Source organism: Lagenorhynchus albirostris, chromosome 15 (genome assembly GCF_949774975.1).
Source record: "Lagenorhynchus albirostris chromosome 15, mLagAlb1.1, whole genome shotgun sequence".
Lineage (NCBI taxonomy): Eukaryota > Metazoa > Chordata > Mammalia > Artiodactyla > Delphinidae > Lagenorhynchus > Lagenorhynchus albirostris.
The window spans coordinates 66,324,456-66,345,772 of NC_083109.1; the positions used below are offsets into that span (position 1 = coordinate 66,324,456).

Consider the following 21,317-nt stretch of genomic DNA (forward strand, 5'->3'; position numbering starts at 1 on the left):
TGTGAGTGATAGGTTTGAATCTACAGGGAGGAGATAATTCTTTGAGGCAAAAGATGAAGTTTAAAGACCTGGTGAAAGTTTGGGTACTAACAGTTACCTGAATTTACAAGATTCAATGGTAGCAGCACAGTTACCCTTGCAGATCCCTACACCCAGACAGCTTATGGAAAATATGTAACTGTGATATAAATTATATTGCCGTAGAATCTTAAGAAAATGAATTTTAGTGACAATGTTGACCAACCACTGTTTGCACTAGCCTTTGCATAATTTAAGAAAACTCTATTTTCACTGAAAGTGTGACAGTATTAGTTTTGTAATCTCAGACCACTACAAAAATGTGAGCACATAAGAGACTCAATAAAATATTTATGAATTGATTTGCTTATATACAGTACACCTTCTTGTTAGTTAGCATTAGCTTTCTTTTCTTCCAGAATGTAGCTGTTGAATATTTGGTCTTGATTTGTGGTGATAAGGACTTTCGTAAATACAGACGCATAACTCTTCTTTTACGGTGGAACATCTGTCAGGTTATTTCCATTGATTTGTAGAAAGTATAGGTATAATTTTCATTTTCTTACTTGTTCTCTTTGTATTCACTTGGTGTGGTGTGCCAGCCAGGAGAGGAGGAAAAAGCAATCCTACTCAGAAAGCTTTACAACCTATAGGCACAGGAAGTTAAATTTGAGCCCTCCTTGCCATGTCCATAAATGGAAGGTAAACGAGGCAACATAAGGATACTCAAAATATTTTGAAAGAGAAATGTTTTAGTTATGGTTTATTGAACCTACAACTTCAAATATTTGCCAGCAAAAAATAATTCTCAAATGTAAATCTCAGGGCTTCCCTGGTGGCGCAGTAGTTAAGAATCCGCCTGCCAGTGCAGGGGACACGGGTTCGAGCCCTGGTCCTGGAAGATCCCACATGCCACGGAGCAACTAAGCCGATGCGCCACAACTACTGAGCCTGTGCTCTAGAGCCCGCGAGCCACAACTACTGAGCCCACGCGCCTAGAGCCCGTGCTCCACAACAAGAGGAGCCACCGCAATGAGAAGCCCGCACACCGCAACGAAGAGTAGCCCCGGCTCTCCGCAACTAGAGAAAGCCTGCGTGCAGCAACGAAGACCCAACGCAGCCAAAAATAAATAAATAAATTTATTAAAAAAAAAAAAAAAGTAAATCTCAGTCCACTAGTTATTTATAGAGTTACCAATGAAAGTTTCTTTGTATTTTAAATTTGTGAAGAGAATTGTTACTATAATCAGAATCCATAATATTGAATTTTGCCAGAGGGTCTTTCATTGCCTGTTGTCTATTCTCACTGTACTGATAGCTTTTATAAATGAGATAGTGACTACAGAGGGTAATTTGTTAGAAGATTTTTGCTGAGTGATCAGGAGTGGTTTCCTGTTAGAAGAGCTTGAGCACTGCTGTGAATGCCTTCTTTATTTCCAAAATTACCATAAAATGCCTTATCATAATAAGACACGCCCTCTCCCTCAAGTTTTCTTTTCAAGGAAACTTTTTAATGTTTCATTTTAGGAACAGTTATGCAACTCCCTGGTACCTACTCACCCCTATTGTCGTCCCTTTTCTGGTTTCAAGCAATGACCATGATACTAAAAATGTTAGTAACTGTCAAAAACTTTGAACTGATTTACTTCTCTGGCCTGTGGAATCACTCCACTCCAAACAGCAGCTCGGAGGAGGGATAGGGTGGCATTACTTACTGTGACAGTTTGCTCACTTTCTATCCGTCTCCCGCCCCTCATCTGCCTCCATCTTGCTGGCGATGATCCTGTAATTATAATGCTGTTTGCACCTATGCGGAGATCACAAGAAGGGCCTAATTATTAGATTATTTGAGAGAAAAAGGTACAACTTGTTTGCGTTATCGTCTTCCACTCTTTTGAAAAGTTATAGTCAGAGTTAGCATTAGAGGAAAAAAGACCACAACTCAATTCTGAGAGCAGAACTGATTTTTCTCTTTTCTTTGAATACATTGCTTATTTCTACAAATGTACGAATGGCAAAGGCATGTTGCAGGAAAACCCCCTCCCTCCAACAGCCCCACCTACCCACATATACATCTGTATGTACAGGTTCAGCCCTGGTCTGTCTTCTCCCACCAAGGGCAGCTTCCCAAAATGTCTCTGGGAATTTTACTGACTGTCCTCAAAAAAGGCACTTGTTCATGGCAGGTGCTATGATTTTTGAGGTTAATGTCTTTTTGTTGTAGTTGTTGTTGTTGTTCATAATGAGAAAATAAGACCAATAAAAGATGCAGAAATCTGTTGTTTTCAGTGGCTCCAGAAATTTCTTTTCTTGTATTTCTGGCAGCTGTTTTCCCATTTGCAGTTGCCCTTAAAGGGGGAAGCAAGCAACTTTTTCTCAAAAGTGACATTTTAATTGTTCTTCCTACTGGGGAAAAGGATAAAATAATAATTCTTTCATCTTCCTTATCTAGGTCTCTGTAAATTAATTCACCCCAAATTTGATAGAGAGGTTCCTTGGGTTTGACATGAGAACATGTTTGTTTAAAAATAGCACTTGATGTTTTACAAAAACCACTTTCATTTATTTAAATGGAAGAGGGGGCACTTTAAAAATTAGCACCGATGCCTTTATGCTTTTCTGCTGAAGCATACTAGTAATGATTTGGCACTGTGAGTACTTGTACATTGTACAAAAATTGTTGACTTACCAAATGGGGTGAACCTACTAGCTTTTCCAGCATTTTCTTGAATTTAGTGGAAAAGTACTTATATTGTAATTTTCTTAGACCTTTTAAGTTTAATAAAATAATATTAGTTCCAGTATTTAATCCATTATTTAATTTTATTTATGTATTACACTTAGACATATTTCAAGTTTGCCTTCAAATTTTTAAAACGTGTGTTTCTCCTCAGCCAAAATAAAATCATATACGTTTGAGTCTTGGATCTGGGAATAGAAAAGTTCCAATTCTTTTTGCTAATATGGTAATCTCAGCAAGAGCGGGAACCTCATCTCTCTTGTTCACTGTTATTTTCCTGGAGCCTAGAATAGTGCCAGACACAGGTACCCAGAAAAGTATTTAATAAATGACTGAACGAATTTTCTTCTATGACTTGTGAGGTTTTTTTTTTTTTTAAGTTCACTTTGTACCTTAAACAAAGTATTACTACATAGTGGACTACAGCAGGATGCTGAAGAATAGGACTCTGGAATTCAGTGCTTGAATGACCCACTCAGAGAGAAAAGGACTAAAGGGGTGTTGGTAGGGACAATTCCCTGGGTGTGCCAAACCCACTAAAATACTCCCACGTTTTGCATCTCTCCAGGAGCGCTCACTGTGGGCCTTGTGCGACAGTGTCAAACAATCCATGGACGAGACCGGACATGCATCCCACCTCGGCTTCCCCCAGAGTGGGTCACCACACTGTTTTTTATCATCATGGGAATCATTTCATTGACTGTCACATGTGGTTTGCTGGTGGCTTCCCACTGGCGAAGAGAAGCCACAAAATATGCTCGATGGATAGCATTCACTGGAAGTAAGTAACCTGTGCTAACTAAATTTGTCTAGAAGGCACTCACCCTGGAATCAAGACTCAGTAATAAGGACTCTCTAATCATCAAAGGGCACCACTTGCGTACGGCCATCAGATAGACTCTACGCGGTCCCATCAGCTCTTCCGAATTCTCACCATAAGACCAGGACATCCAAACCTTAATTGCTTTGTATAACGTGCTATTTTAATGAATTTTATTTTTGCTCACATTGTGACCTAAGTGTTCCAGGTCTGTGACTCAGAGCTACCACTAACCTGAGTCTTCCTCTTCTTAAAGGTATTGGTATCGTCTGTCAAATAAAGATAAATCTAGAAGAAAATATACAGAAATACAAATTAGTTTAAGGTGGTGATTTGCTTTTTAATATCATTGATTTGAGTTTCTACCATAAGTTGTGGTGTGACCATTGAAAAATCAACACATTTGGTTATTTAATAATCGTTTCTCAACATCTCTGATGCCATTTAAGCTATGCCCAAGGGTGTGATAATACTTATATATTACACATTCTCTTGTACTTTGCAAAACTGGTTTAATTTCAGAGCACAACGCAGACTTTTCCCAAGCTAAAAGCAACAAAAATGCTCAAAGGGAAGATTTCTGTAATTCTGCTTGCTTCTTTCTAAAGCAGGTTTGTCCCCCAGGGAACATTTGTCAAAGTCTGGAAACATTTTTGATTGTCCCAACTAAGGGGATGCTCCTGGCATGTAGTGAGTAGAGTCCAGGGATGCTGCTGAACAGTGTACAAATGCACAGAACAGCCCTCCACAACAAAGACTAATCTGGGCCCAAATGGCAATAGGGCCCTGTTGAGAAACCCTGCTCTAAAGAACAGGATAACTATCCCTATGCCAAACACTACGGGGTTTAATTTCTAATTCAGTGTCTTATAATCATCTCAGGTTTTCTTAAGTTTTTAAAAAATGAATATTATAACACGGCTTACTTTCACCTGATATTGTCATGTAGAACTTGTATTACAGGGCTAAGGCATAATCCCATGTATCCCTATTAATGTTAAAACTCAATTTATTCTTAAAGATCATAGGGTAGGGATATTAGTTCATGAGTCTCTGTTTCTCCCTATCTCTCTGTGAAACTCTCTTTAGAGAATGTATATGTTTCTGGATCTGTTGTTTTATTTTTGTATGTATTTCTCCCTTAATTTTAAAATTTAGATCAAGTTGCAGTTGACATAAAAAGGCTTCTCCATCCTTGTTAAGAAATGTGAAACAAGTTGATCTTTTTTGAGGTCAAACAGACCTCCTGAGACAGTTCTTTTCTAAATAGTAGGGTCTAGAGGCAGTTATAGAGACAGAGCTACTAAATTAAAGGGTATTGATGGCGAATTTAAAGAGAATCTTTACTCACAGATACAGTTACTTATCCACTCTTTAGAATTCACTCTTTAGGAGTAAAATAAAATCAAAGAAGAAGGATTTAGTTTCTGGATTTAGTTGAAATTTGGGAGTGCATGTACTCTGAATACCAAAAATCTGAAATATTATTTAGCAAAGTAATATGAGTCAGAGAAAAGCATTAAGGTGCTCACATGAGCCATTGGTTCTTATGACCCAATAAAGGGAAAGAACTTTGATTATCTTGTTTTTCGTTTCTCTTCAAGAGAAAACATTTAAGTACATATTTAATATATAGCTACCTTGAAATGCAGAATGTTTTTCCTTTATTTTCCATTTTAAATAATTTAACTTTTTAAAATAATATGTGCATGATACATAATTCAAAGCCTATGAAAGGGTCACCAAGTGAAAAGTAAATCTCATTTGTGGCCCTGTCACCCAGTTGTCTGATACTCCTTTCCTGGAAGCAGCCATTCTCACCAGTTTCTGGGGTTTCCTACCAGTGGTGTTCTGTGCATAGAAACATATATGTATATGTATGAGTGTTCTATAAATACATATTTATTCTATTTATACTATTCTGTATCTTGGTTTTTTCGTTCAGCAATATATCTTGGTGTTGATGTCATCTAAGGAAGCATAGAGCTACATTCTCAGAGCTAGTTTACTGGGGTGGTAGTCATAAGAGGGATTGGGCTCCCCCTAGTGTTTCCTTTCAGTCTTTGAAAATGTACTTCATCTCTATTTTATGCACTTCTATTCCAGTTAAGCTATAGTTTGGTAAGAATATAAGCTAACATTTTCTGATGGATTTACACAGTGGAAATGTTCAAAGGAGAGCCACACATGAGGGGGCTCACCTATGGGGGCAAGGGTGACAAAGCTGTGCCTTTTTCTTCAAGTCTGACTCTTGTCCTTGCTTTTGCCACCCTAATTTACTTGTCTACCAGTACACCTGATTGACTTTCACCACCAAGAAATCTATGCCATACAGGATATGAAGTTATGTCTTTACAGACTTATTTAGGACCCAGAACTTAACTGTCAAAAGTTGATATGTATTTTCAGCATTAACAGTATTTTAAGATCTAAAGTAACTTCACAGGTCTCAATAGCTAAAAAAACCCCACAAAAAACAGGAAAAAAAACCCAAAAAACCTCACCCACCAACATTAAATCTCCCCAGGGTTGAGAACTAGATTCCTTGGATTAAAAACAAATATTGGATAGAAATAGGAGTTCATTGCTTCCTTAAAATTTGATTAAGCTTTTCCTAACCAATTTGGAAAATATTTAACACTTGTAAAATATTAAACCCTGCTTTAAATATAGTCATTAAATGATTACTCCTTTATAAAAGATAGATTTTTATTTTACAGTAGAAAATAGGAAAGGATAGGAATTAAGTTGGCACATCAATTAACAGAATGAACAACAGTAATATCTGCATATCTTTTAAGGACTTCTAAATTATTTTAGTGTTTCTTGAGGTTAGAGATTAATCCACATTAAAGAACAAATTGTTTTTAAGGCAATAATGTTTTCCCATTGTTTTTATTAGATTGTCTAATTGTGGTTTCATTTTACTTACCAAACCATATTAAGGCATAAGCACCGTTAGAGACTGGTGACAGATACCACAGATCAGGGGGCACTGGCAGCAGTAATAAAGTTATTTATTGCTAACTATACAACAGAAAGGCCAAAAGATCTAATACTGAATACCTGAATTTTTCATTTGTTCTGTAGTAGGTATCCAAAAGAATTTAAATCTGCTTATGTAACATTATTTGTTGTGGTCATATGCCCAAAATGAAACAGATTCTATGTCTGCTTAATATAAAATAATCCACCCAAATGGTGCGAAGCAAACGAGAGTGCTGGTGTGTTTCTTAAGCTAGTGTATTACTTAAGAAAATGTTACGTTTTACAGCATTTCTGGAACTTCCTTCCAGGAAATATTCCTAATTGGCTTTTTCAGGACTCTCCTATTAAATTTTGTACATTGAGTAACACAAAAATAATTTAGGACAAGTGTCAGCTGGTATATTTATCCAGGACTCTGTCAGTATTGCTAGGGATGGGTTTAACTGAGAAAAGTTTTCTCATTCAGTTAATATTGGGAATGACTATAGAATGACATTACACTGAAGAAATGTTTCTGCCTTCAAAGAAATTTGAAAGACTATGAAATTTGAAAGACTTTGACCAACATGCTTTCAAAAAGCATAAAATAATAATAATAATAGTAATAAAAAGCATAAAATATTTTCTTGGAAACACCAGCCTATCTATAGGTAATTTGTGTTCCCTAAGAAGAGTGTTTCTTTGTTAGCACAGGGGAGCACGCGGTTTCCTAAAACAGCCAACTGTGGAATTACTTCTGCCCAGACACTGGGTTTTCTGATATCTTTCTAGAAGCATTTTAGCAAATAATATATTTCATTGTGTTTGCATACAAAATTCAAAAGATTTCCCCACTCTCCCCCACTTTAAACTCTGTAGTCAGAAACCTGGGAGATTTTTTTTTTTGGAACGTTGTCCGTGATGAGAGATAACCAGTCTGACAATTTGCTCCTCATCACAGAAGCCTGTGGTTCTTTCCACTAGCTGATTTTAAATCAGAGTAAGATAAATAGTATTTATATTTGTATGCACCTTTTCTCAATTCCTCATAGCTAATGCCAACTGAGAGAGCAGAGAATTGGCAAAATAATGCTAGGACAATAATAATCTACAGCATTTATTCAGCACTTACTATCAACCTGTCACTCACTGTGCGAAGGACTTGACATTGTTTTGTTTATCCTTGTACTATATACTTACCCATTTTCAGAATTTCAGAAGCCTAAGATTACACCATTAGTAAGTAGTAGAGCCAGAACTTAGCCCCTGTCTGACACTAGCCAGAGCCCTTAGTCACTACTTTAAATGGTCAAGAATCGTGTATACGAGTACTTAGTAGGTTTGGAGGCCTTCCTTAATGCTGATATTCAAAACTATGTAAAAGGCTAAGCTGGCTTTTACTGTATTTAATTGTTAGGCTTTGGGGATCTGTAGTATACACAAATCTTTTGATAAGTGATCCATATTGTAACAGATTTGACCATGTCATCAATCCACAACCCTTCTTATGCCAAATTTTCATTGTTTTCTTAATCACCAAACCATGTTACTAATGTTGTGTTCTGGTTTGTTTTACAGTGATCCTTTTCTGTATGGCTGCCCTAATATTTCCAATAGGATTTTACATCAATGAAGTCGGAGGTCAACCATATAAATTACCCAACAACACAGTAGTTGGGTCATCATACGTACTTTTTGTCTTATCAATTTTCTTTACAATAGTAGGACTTCTATTTGCCGGCAAAGTTTGTTTACCAGGCTGATGAATGTCTGAATTGCTTGACTCTTATTATTTTTAATTTTATTTTATTTTTTTATTTTTGGAGGGTGGGGAGGACAAAGGCAAGGCATCTGAGTAGTCCTCGCATAGGAAGATGCTTAGATGAAACTGATGCTGAAAAGAAAAAAAAAATGCTTTGATTTGTTCTCACTATGCACTTTGGATTTAAAAACAAAAAATAAGGAGAGCCTTTTCCATAACCAAATACAGACAATATTGACTAAATCTCCTGAGCATATTCAGGCAGTCAGGTCTGCACTGTGATAGCAACCTAGTGAAGGAGAATGCTTTATACTGAAAAGCATGTGGCCCTTTGTGACTCTGTGGTTCCATTTTTAACGTCTAATGATTCATTTGAGGGAGGAAAAAATAAGTCTAAGTATTTATGAATCATGGCGGACCAGAGGGATGCAAGAGAAGTTCATGTGGGGCTGGCCTCACCTCCTAAGAAATTAGAGTTCACAGCTTCCTTGTAATGGTATGAGCCTTTGGCACCAGAATGGATTGCCATTGCATTACCGCACCAAGAAGCCAATAGATCAAAACTCGTTTGCTAAAATGTATGTAAAAATTCTGAAATTCCCTATTCTCTGTGTACAAAAAAAAAAAAAAAACAAACACTAAGAAACATGTCGTTGGGGGGCGGGGGGTTGGGTGGGGGAAATTTTCCTTATATTTATATAAATATATATATAATATATATATTTTGCTGATGCAGTATACAGTGTGTATATATGTGTGTGTGCGTATGTGTGTGTGTAAATTTATATACACACACATGCAAATAGTTCCTGGAAGAGAACTCTGAATGCTTTGCTAGCAAAACACTGTGGTGTGCAAACCTAGAACTCAATAGAAAAAAAGCCATTTATCTGAAGGCTGCATAGTGGAGAGAGTCTTCAGTTTACCTCATTCTTTGTAGCAGCCCTTGATTTTAACAGGTTTTTGTAATAGGTACAAATAATCCCATACCCTTCTAGGTGCAATTTTAAGTTAAGCTAAAATTCTTTGTAGGGTTAATTTATTTGTTTATGATAGTAGAAGGTAAGATCATGTCAAACCTGATAATTTGGGGAATCTGACACTATTTAAATTATTGGCAACTGTTGTCTGTTGTACAGAGGTTCTCTTTTTCTACTGGCTCGTTCTGTTACATTAGTAAAGCATTTTCTATGTTTAAGCACACAACTTTACATAAATACAAAGTTCACTAGTAATATCAATTTACAATATTTTGGCTATTTATAACACTAACTTCACTCTGCCATAAAAATTAAATTTATGTTTCTTTTCATCTAGGCATTATTAATAATCTCCTTTACCAAAAACCTGAGCAATACAGTATTTTCTTTAAATGCTATATGCCTTTGTTTGCTAAACGCTAACATTTTTGCATTTACTTTAAAGGGCTGTACTAGACCCACAGCTTTACATTTCTTCCAGAAAGAAGCATTGCAGCTAACCCTTGAGCCCACAAATAGTTTTAAAATATAGTATTTCTCTTCTCCACATCTCCATGTCTTTATGTCAATGCTTAGTTGTTTTTCCAGGTGAACACAATAGATAATCTCCTGTTTGAAATGTGGGGCAGGAGGGTTTTTCATGGCAATGGAGTCTTTCATGGCAACGGCAACCGAAATGTCCCTATCAGAAGAGTTAGGGTACCTTGTTTCACACAAACTGAAATGAATGCACTGTTTTGTTTTTTTTTTTAAATGATTGCTTCAGAGATGGGGCTGCCTCCTCAGATATTCAAGGTATGAAATGGAGGAGCCTGATGTATTTCACACTGGCTTGTTTGACATTCATATATCTTACTGTTAATTCAGCAGTATTTTATTGTGGAAGAAAACCCCAGTGTTTCAGCTCACTCAGGAGTCAGGTAAGAGGTAGACCACCACTGGGGTGAGTTCCTTGAGTGTGCTGGGGGCATGTCACCCATTTCCTTCCCAGAGTCCAAAGAAACCTCTAGGAAATGCCTGAGGGAGACTAATTTTCCCCAAGTATTACGATGTCTAGTCAGTTCTAAGAATACCACTGGACATGTGCTGTGGACATTTGGGATGGCAGTTCCCATTGCGATTTGATTGGACCTCAGTCAAATGGATCACTTTGAAGGAAAGCTTTGGTTGTCACCATTATACCACTGAAATAAAGGGTTAGCAAAGTATGGTTCAAATTAACTTATGATATGACCAAGAGCTTTTCTCTTCCAAAAGTTGAATTTTATTGTAAATAGTTTCTCAAAATATTTTTAACTGGATCATGAGCATGGGGAGAGAAAGTTTCTCAGCTGCTAAGAATTTCCCCACTGTTTACGTCTTTCACTTACAGTGGTATTGCATATAAGGTTGCAGAATTTAAGGTTTTATTTGTATCTATTACACAAACCATTAAATTGTCTTTAATTTCATCATTGTCTTGGAGGTCCAGTGCACTAAGGGCTGATAGGGGAAAACTCCCTCTAACCAGTCAGCACTCTAACCCAGGATTAAAACCATCCCATCAAGTAGTATGTGAAGTCAAATCTTTGTACTCTTCCAGACCAAACATTGAAATGGACTCATTCATATAAAATTCTATAAATCCTGTAAGTGAAAAGATAGACAACTGTCAGCAGTTGCATTTAAAAAGGTCACTATAATAAGTACTATATAGTACAGTATTAATTTATAGCAGGAAATCATATCTTGTAAACTGTATATAAAACACTGTTTAATGGTGCAATCATTTGTCAAATTTTTGTCTGTTACATTGTTTTTAGAGTGTGTGCATTCTTCTCATACCTAAGAATATCACTGTAAAATCTGCTGAAAAATATTTATAGGTTTTATTTGCACAAGACTTAATTAGTTTGAAAGTTTTGGAAGCTCCTATTGAACATGCCTAAACATCTGTAAACATGAAAAATCTTCAATTCATTAAAAGCAAACATTTCAGTATGATTCTTTCCAAAGGTAATCCATGTTCTATGTTGTTAATGTGTGTATGTAATTTTTCTGACTCTTCTACTTCTTATAAGCCTATTTTCCGTTTCATTTGTTTTGTTTTTGAAGGACGGCTCTTTTTTTTTTTTCTTTTTAATGTTCTAGATGACCAAAACACTTCATTGGTTTTTACCCTTTTGCCTAAATCTTTGATATCCCCACTTGATGTTCTGTGAATTCACTGTTTAATCTCTTAAGTAAAACAATGAACAGTCCTGGTGACATACAACCTATTGATTTAGAGGAAAGACCCTGAAAAAGTATTGGAAACTAACTTTGAATATACTGCTCTTAGCTATTATTTTGCATCGTGGGCTTCATGGGAGGAACATGTTGCATTTATTTTGTCTTTATTAAAAGACTACTAGCCACAGTTACTCTGATTGTAGTAACTGTTTTAGCAACCCACTTTGATCTTCTTTAAAATATTGAATTTACATTCACAATTCAAAACAGTAAGCTGTCTTTCAGAACTAATTTTTGAAGGATAAAAATATATGAAGGAAAAAAGTGACCTGTGTAGGTTGGATTCCCTACATAGGACTTATTAGTTATATCACCTCAAGAGATTTTAAAGTTTGTCATCAAGGCCTGTATATTACCCCAACTTTATTAAGAATTGTTTTCTAATTGGTTATAACATTTTTCGATTAATAGTTTCAAAACAAATTGTTAATACAAACTGTATAAAATGAACATAATTTTCTTCACTTGTATTTTTGTTATTGAGCAAGTTTATCAAAATAAATTGTCTACTAAAGAAACTAAAAAGGCTTCTATTACTTTGAAATAAGCTTTGAATTTAAAAATTTATTTCAGAAATGAACTTCTTATAGAGGTTTCACATATTCACACAGTGACACTTCCATGCCTCTTGGTTTAGTTTTGTTGTTAGCATTTTGCCAGGGGAATGTCTCCCCTCTCTTCTTCCACTCTCACTCCTAGCTCCCCCTTCGGGAGGAGATGCTATTAATGTTCCAGAACATGGATTAGGCTATGCTTACCAATAAGAAGAGGCACTCAGCAATAAGAGACTACACACATGTGGCACTCTCTTCTACATCATGTTTCCATGGACCAGGAGAGAGGTACTGAGCCAAGGCTCTCATTTTTCTTTCCTTTTTTCCTTGCACATCGACCTAAGCCCTTTCATCTTTGCTTCATTCTTCTGTTTTTACTTTATTTCAGGCCAAAGTCCTCTTAGCTTGTAAGATTTTAAAATTTGGGTTGAAGGAGCAATAGAGAACCCTTTGGTCTCTAGACTTATCCGTGTGCTCCATCACAGCTTTACTGTAACTCTCTCTAGGAGTATCAGGAGTGACCTAGCCTAATAATAACTAGTAATCAAATGAAACACTATATTTACCCATTGCTGCTGTTTCTCCTTTATATGGCCTCTGCAGGAGCCTCATGCGGAGTTGGGAGTTTAAGACAAGGTAGGATTTGGGTGTTCTTGGCTTCTGGACCTTAACGTCATCTTCTTAGGGTGACCAACCATCCTGGTTTGCCTGAGACAGGGCTCTTCTGGGACATGAGACTTTCAGTGCTGTAACTGAGAAAGTTCCAGGCAAACAGGGATGAGTTGGTCACCCTACCTTTCCACCATTCAAATCTCACCCTGATTTATGACACAGATTAGAGGTATTTGAAGAGTTCTTTTCTATAAACATTAATGAATAGGTCCACTGGAAATTCTAATGGTTGACTAAATACTGAACTTCTAAGAGAGGGGAAGGAAACACTTTTCTTCTCTTTGGTAATACTGTAGGAAAAGGCAACAGACTGTCTTTAAAAACAATAACATGGGTAAAAAAAAATTATTTTGAGTTACTCTTCCATCAACTCCCTTCTAACCACTGTATGAGAAGATTATAGGAAAAACACCAAGACTAGTGGACTGTGGGTTCCTTTTATGCAAAGTCAACTCTTCTGGGTCACAGTTACCCAGCAACAAAATAAAAGTAGTTATTTATAAATTGTATTAAAGATAGAAAGCATAATGCTGTATTATTTTTTTAGAATTTTGGTTCTTTTCCCAGCAGGAAAAAAAAATGCTGGGATGATATTTTGAAGCACATTTAAGGTTTCTACAAAGAAGCCCCAGTTCCAAAGACTAAGACCACCCAAGATTAAATTTCAAGAAGAAATTTTTCATGAGACTTGTAAAATTTCAGAGCTGTATGAAATCTAAAAGCATGTTCAGTGTTTCCATTTTCCAGATGAAGAAATCAAGGACTCAAAGGCTTATGGACTTTCCCAGAGTCACATAACTAGGTCTCAGGACACTCAATGTAGAAAAGAATGTCTTTGACAAATAGGCCTTGGACAGTTTTTGGCCTAGGACAGTTGTTCAAATTCTATAGCCACTTAAACGAATCTTTCTTCAACTAATCTCCATCTACTTCAATTCATCCAGATCATTTCTGCCAAAGTAATCTTAACACAAAAGAAACTTTTCACTTCGTTATGAGTTCCTGTCACGCCAGCAGTCTACAGAATGAAATCCAAACTTCTTTAGCATAATACTGAAAACCCTTAACGAGCTGGCTTCAGGCTGTCTCCTCAGCCTTATTTCCCATCATTCTCCCTTTTCGCTTTTTACTGATAAACCAGCCTATTCTCCATTCTTTTACTACGCCTTGGCTCTCTGTCTTAGCTGTGCCTGTATGACCTCCCCCTTGCAGTTTCTTTAATCCCTCCTCTATTTGAAATAATCTAATTTTTTGTGCTTTGTTTCTCTTTTGCTTGTTCCTCTGTAACAGAACTTACTAGAGGGGAATCGACTGCCTGGATTCAAGTCTCAGTTCCACAATAAAGCACTTAATAAATCGCTTAACCTCTGTGCACCTTGGTTTTCTCATCTGTAGACCGGGCCTGATAGTACCTACCTTATAGGGTTATTGTTGGTTTAAATGAGATAAAGTGTGGAAAGTTCTTGGTACAAAGTAAGCCTCCGAGTGTTAGCTGCTGATGTTATTAAACACTTCTCTATAACTAGATCATAAACTCTTGAACTCAAGGAATGTGGCTTTCTCATAGTCCAGAGACCTGACACAGTGCTTTACACATGAATGATCATGATTAAATTTGGGGCTAGGTTATAAAGGAAAATTATGAAACTATATTTCCTGGAGATGTGAAAGGCCCAGTCACCTGTCTTCCAGGATTGTTTCAGTAATATTTTTCCTGAAAGCAGAAGCTTGCATAGATCATCAGCCTTTATAAGTAAGTAAGTGTGGTTATTTTACTGGTAAGTATTTGACTGTATAATATGCCAGTCTTGCTGACCTCCTTAGGATTTCTCTGGACTCAAGACCCTTTACTACTAAACTCACAGCGCTCTAATATTGATACTTATACAGAGGACCAGGATGATGCAAGTACCCTGTCGATCCTGAAGAGAACTCTCTGGAGACTTCTTCAAGCTTGTGGGTTCTCCGTTCTCTTGAAGCCATCCATACATTTGGTATGTTTTGCAGAGACTTGGTTCTGCCAAGATGGTTTTAATTATTTCTGCTAAAAGGAACAGACTCAAGGATTTGATCTCATTTTAGATGTGGTTATCCCCAACTGGCCACCTTATGGCGCATTTTAGTAGATACTTTCAATGTGTTTGGTCACCATTAAATCAATCTCTATTATCTCTTGGGGCAAGTCAGTAAAATAAATACCGTGTCCTGACTCTGGTACTCTTTTCATGTTGTTTAAATACTTATCTAGTTGTATAAGACAATTCAAGTATTTTCTTTAATAAAAACCCTTTCTTTTACATTGCTTTGTTTTCTATGGCAAAATACAAATGCAGTTGAAGAACCACCCAAAAAAAAAACCCCTTCCACTATCCACTCTAGGGGAAAAAAATAATCCACATATCTAAGAAAGTTTTTTACTACCTCATCTTCTACATATTTTGCTAATTAATTAGTGAGAGCAAAATGGACTTGTGTGTTGCAGTCCCACTCACACACACCACTCAAATACTTTACCTCATTTCTGCTTTCTGGGTCATTAGTAACTTTCTTTTTTTTTTTTTTTTTTTGCTGTGTTGGGGGCCTTCTCTAGTTGCGGTGAGCGGGGGCTACTCTTCGTTGAGGTGCGCCGGCTTCTCATTGCGGTGGCTTCTCTTGTTGCGGAGCACGGGCTCTAGGCGTGCGGGCTTCAGTAGTTGCGGCGCGCAGGCTCTAGAGCACAGGCTCAGTAGTTGTGGCGCACAGGCTTAGTTGCTCCGTGGCACATGGAATCTTCCCAGCCCAGGGATCAAACCTGTGTCCTGCATTGGCAGGCGGATTCTTAACCACAGTGCCACCAGGGAAGTCTCAGTAACTTTTTCTCTTGTCCTAAGTGCTACTATGGAGAAGGAAGTTAACATGACCCTAAAGTGGGACAAAAGAATTTTTTTTTTACAGTAACACCTGTCTGTAAATTTTTTCTAATGAAATAGGAAATTAAAAGTTCCCTCCCACACAATCCACCTTCCAGAGAGTACCACTGTTGACAGTTTATTAGGTATTCTTTCAGACATTTTGCTTTCTTTACAGTGTGTATGTGTGTGTATGGTGTGTTTATATGTGTGTGTGTGTGTGTGTGTGTGTGTGTGAGATGGGTGTGTCCTGTTCAGTTGTTTTAACAAAAGCAAGATCATATTATACATAACTACCACTACTTTCTTTTTTAACTTATGATGAATATCTTTCAGTGTCAGTAAATATAGATCTTCCTCATTTTTAATGGATGTATAGTATAGATAGATACCTCTATTACACACTGTAGTGATATAGATATATTTCTCTTCCCCTGTTGTTGTACATTTAAGTTGTTTCCAAGTCTTTGCTCTTACAAATAATGCTGCTCTGAACTTAGCCCTTAGATGACAGAAACCTCCCAAATATCATAATAATCTGACACTCTAACTGAAGCATATCAAGTACTCTATTAAGGCAATTCATATTTTTTGAAAAACTGTGGTTAACAAATAGTGGCATTCATAAGAGTTTAGAGAAAGAAACTAACATTAAATTCATGTTGTGTTTTTCCATATGTCATCTTAATTAATACTCCTCCTATGAAGTAGGAGATAGTATTGTATAGATTAGAAAACACTAAGGATCAGAAGGGTGAGCAATTTACCCAAAGTTCTATTAGGGAATCTGGGTTTCAAACCTAGGTTCCCTGACTTCAAATCTAGTACTGCTTCTGCTGTCCCACATTGCCAGTTTGGCTAGTCTAAACGAAATAAAAATAGCTTGTCCCAGTTGCATGATTCCTTGGCTCAGATATGAGCAGCTAAATCTATGGTTTGCTTCTTCTGGATGTGAATGCAAACAACCATAAAAAGTAGTCTCTACTTGTGAATATTACATATTTTGTTGAAAGAAAAAAATTATGTAAGTTATTAAGTTGTGTTTAATCTGCCATCATTCCCTGCTCATTGTCAAGATTTCTGCAATCATTGCTCAGTGGTATTTTATAGCACTTACTTCCTTGACTGGTGAATTATACCATGTTATCCATTGGTTTTATCGGAACCCTTTTGAGAATTGAGCACCCAGGGAAATTTTCCCAAAGAAGCTATCTCCTATCCTCCCTGTAGCACTTTAAAAAATCAACTAGATCCCTTCTTCCTTGTTGGTAGGAAATCTATTGGCCATTGGGGATACCCTAGGGTTGTGCACAGATCCATGGCTGAAACTTTAGAAAGTCCCCTCTGGTCGTTCGTCATTTGCCTATACCCATTGCTGCTGAAACATCAACTGTTCCAGGCCGAATGGTGCAGTAGTTCTACAGTACCCAATCCCACGCTTGGGGCATGGTAACCTTTGGTGAGCTGTGAGCCCCTATGCCTCTGGACTTTCTTCCTGTATGTACCGAGGACCCATTTCCTTTCAGGTCTTGCCATCTCACCACTGTTGCTACCAAACACGGGGCAGGTCCCTCCTCCCTCTGATTTTTCAGATCTGATTTCTTGACCTCTGTTTATCTGGGGACTGTTCTCTCCCCTTTGGCTTTCCTCAGTCTTGTTTGCCTAGTGTCCCCTTCTTCGGTTAAACAAAACAAAACAAATAAAACAACAAAAACAGCTCTTTTCATGGGGCTGATTTCATCCTCTGGCTCCAGGACTAGGTGCAGAAATCAGGTCTGGCCAGTTAGAGTCACAGTGATTGGTTCAAGAACGAGCATGACCTGGGACTTTGCTGGAACTCCTGGAAAAGAGTTGTTCTCCTTCCTCTAGGGCGCTAAAAGCTATAGAGGGGAAAGCTTAGTGCTGATGGCCCAGGTTTACCAACCACTCCTAAAGAGCCTACCTAAGAATAAAGCCATCACAGAAGAAAAGAAGCTGAGAAGTGGAGACAGATTTCTGTTGACATTTTAGCCTTTGGATCAAGCCATGCCTGAAGCCAGAACTATCCCTTAAGCCAGTTTGAACTGGGTTTCTGTCTCTTTTAACTGAAAGAATCTTTATATACCTTCCCGCTTTCCTCTTGACATTAAACACATCCCTCACATCCCGCGCTTTGGCATGTCACTTTATAATCTTTCAGGTAGCTTAGGCTTTTACAAAAGACAGAAAAAACTGTTGACTTCAAGACACTTCTCTCTCTTTTTTTTTTTTTTTTTTTTTGCTGTACGCGGGCCTCTCACTGTTGTGGCCTCTCCCGTTGCGGAGCACAGGCTCCAGATGCACAGGCTCGGCGGCCATGGCTTACGGGCCCAGCTGCTCCGCAGCATGGGGGATCTTCCCGGACTGGGGTACGAACCCGTGTCCCCTGCATCGGCAGGCGGACTCTCAACCACTGCGCCACCAGAGAAGCCCCAAGCTGCGTCTTAAAAAGCACCTGCAACTGCTTGAAATGGAGGAAAGAAATAGAGCAAAATACAAATTAATACCTAAAGAAATATATCACACAATAATACTGTCTTAGCCTGTTTGGACTACTATAACACCACAGACTTAGGTAGCTTATAAAAAACAAATTTAAGTAGATGTTAACTAGATTTATTGTGGTGATCATTTCCCAATATATACATATTATGTTGTACACCTGAAACTAATGTAATGTTGTATGTCAATTATACCTCAATTTAAAAAAAAAGGGAAAGAGGATTTTTTTTTTTTTTTTTTTTGGGCCGTGGCGCGAGCAGCTTATGGGATCTTAGTTCCACAACCAGGGGTCGAACCTGGGCCCTTAGCAATGAGAGTGCAGAGTCCTAACCACTGGACCACCAAGGAATTCCCGAAAAGAGGAATTTTAGATGCTGAAAACAAAACCATCAAAGTCACCATTATCTGCTCATTTTAACACATGAAGATAATAGGGACTAAATACAACACATCACTACGGTATTTATCAAAAAGCTAAAAGATATTTGGAATTCAATTTTTTCAGACAAAAAAAATCAGTGAGGTCCCTACACTATATATTATGTAACATCCCCATCAGAGAATGAAGCAGTATTCCGTAATCACAAAACATCTAAATATTCACATTAAAGGGAACACATAAAGACTGTAACTAGCCTCATGCCAGTTCAAGTCAAGCTTTGCCATGAAATGAGCATGCTGTGAACCTAAGATACAAAGCAATATTCACTGCAACATCACTTTTTAAACATTTATTTCTCACAGTTCTGGAGGCTGGAAGTTCGAGATCAGGGTGCTAGCATGGTCAGGCAAGGGCCCTCTTCTGGGTTGCAGACTTCTCATATCCTCACATGGTGGAAGGGGGCTAGGGAGCTCTGTCAACTCTCTTGTATAAAGGTGCTAATCCCATTCATGAGGGCTCTGCCCTTATGACCTAATCACCTCCTGAAGACCCCAACTCCTAATACCATCACATTAGGCGTTAGGTTTTTAACACATGAATTGCGGGGTGGGGACACAAACATTCAGATCATAGCAAATATATTTTGAGTAATGGCAACAGTTTAGAGCTCCTAAATAAAGATCAGAGGTAAGGTGACCCATCAGGTCCCAAGAACCTAAGGTAAGAGGAAAAGAAATTCCTACTGTGCTCTGATTCCTTACGTGGGGCCAGTCGTGAGCTATATACAGCCTGAGGAGAACTGAGAAAGATGGTACCAGCACGAGCTTTCTCCTTGGCTGGTCATACAGCCTGAAAATCGTACTCTGCTTTATCCATCCGGCACAAATACGTCCAGAACATGTGTCATGTAAACTCAAGTAGAAAAAAGAACTTTTCAATGTTGGGTTTTACTTCTTGTAAAATGTTGAAAACCCATGTATCCAGGAGCAAAGGACGTTGTGAAGGTGATAAGCCATCTATCTTGAGCCCCTGTGTCTACAAAAATGGTGTCTCAAAGTTAGCCAGCACTTCTACCCAGGATTTCCAGGAAGGTGGGCACAAGGACACTTACCTCTTGCTCACAGAGTAGCCTTTGGTTGGTTGCTCTCAGCCTCTTGTGACTCTTCCCTCTTCTGACTTCCTTACCTCTTTCTGAGCTCCCTCCTCTCCTGCCTTGTTGGTGCTGACCAAATGCCATGATTTACACCCCGTGACTCTTCTGCCCAGAGCGACTGGTGGTAGGTAAGCTGTCTCTATTTTGAAGGGTTTTGTTGTTTCTGATCTGGCCTATAGGAGGCACTGGGGTCAACATCTGAAGGGCTTCTCTACCAGACAGTGACTACCACAAGTAGCACATGTTCTAAATTATAAATGAAGGATTCAGAAAGTGAAGGTTGTGATTTGAGAAATGACCTGGATAAGAAAAACTAAGTGCAGTTCCCTTAGCTACTACAAGCTAGCTGACCTTGAGCACATCACTTCATCTCTCCTGATTTCCATAGAAGGAACTGGAAAGGTCCCCAGCTGTGGGCTAAGGGCTGGTTACATCATAATCACCTGGGGCCATTGTTAAATATTCATGTTCCTACACTTTGCTACAGTTCTGTATCAATCTCCCAGATGGGAATGTACGTATGTTTTCTTAGCAAACAACCCAGATCCTTCTGATGAGCACCTGGGTTTGGGAACCACAGCAGTAGATGATCTCTTCTTATGCTAAGAGGTCACTGAGTCTGCTGCTGTGTTAGCCTGGTTTGGGTGGAGATGGACCTGGCAGGGGTGAGGAACTGCCAAGCCTCTCCCAAGGAGTGTGTCTGGGGGGCTCTGCGGAGGAAGAGAAAGTTACCACCTTTCACGCATGTCGCAGGTTCTCTGCTGTATTTCTTCAGTTCCTACCACGGGAAGGCAGCAGGCACCAGGGCTCCACTGGTCTAAACCACAGTTTTCTGCTGACCCAAAGGTTCTAAAGATAGAAAAGAGGTGCAAATCCTGCTCCCCAGCCTTTGCGGGGGCAGAGAAAAGCAGAGTGCCCAGGGAGAGGTTGTTATGAACGACAAAGTGGTAATTTCTTCCCAGGGGTGAGGAAGGTTTTTCCCTGTCCCTGCCTCAAGCTGCAATGGTGCAGTCTGTTACCCTGGAGACCAGCAAACACTTCCCGACAGGACAAGCTTCCCTGTTGAGTTGCTTGGAGGAGCTTGGAGGAACTAGAAGTGGGAACCAGCGAAAACAGTCCTGGGATGACGAGGGGCCCTTCTCCCAAAGATGGAGAAATAAATGGAGAAATGCAGGTGAAGTTGAGAGTCACAAGGGTTGACAGGGTGATAAAAGAGTGGGCGGGGGGAGGCCCAGACTCTAAGCTCTGGACTAAGTGAGAAAGATTTAGGGAGCCTGGGTCTTAAGCACCTGCTCCCTACCTGCCAGACATTGTGCTACGTGCTGGGGGTGCAACAGCAGACAAGGAAGTAATGGGGCTGCTCCCGAGAAGGTCTGTGACAATTTGGTAAGAGACGGCCAGGAGGCAGCAATAGGAGGGAATGATTTCCTCCTTGGGGGTTGGGGGGCAGCAAATGGGGTTCTGGAAAGACTTCCTGGGTTTTCTTGTCAAACAAAAAGGGCAAAGGGCAATTTTAGAAGTAGGTCCAACTTGAACAAAGAAGAGTATGAATTAGCAAGGTGTGTGTAGGGAGGGGTTACCAGGGTGTGT

General features: G+C 38.6%; 1 protein-coding gene across 1 annotated transcript in view; it reads left to right on the forward strand.

Annotated features, from left to right (window-relative positions):
• The window catches only part of MOSMO (modulator of smoothened), a 32,071-nt gene extending 23,114 nt beyond the window's left edge, over window positions 1–8,957 (forward strand). Inside the window, exons 2-3 of the mRNA XM_060124279.1 lie at window positions 3,327–3,539; window positions 8,124–8,957. Coding sequence (XP_059980262.1) covers window positions 3,327–3,539; window positions 8,124–8,308 — 398 coding nt within the window. The 3' untranslated portion in view covers window positions 8,309–8,957. The remainder of the gene's footprint in view (window positions 1–3,326; window positions 3,540–8,123) is intronic.
• Window positions 8,958–21,317: the final 12,360 nt, after the last annotated feature.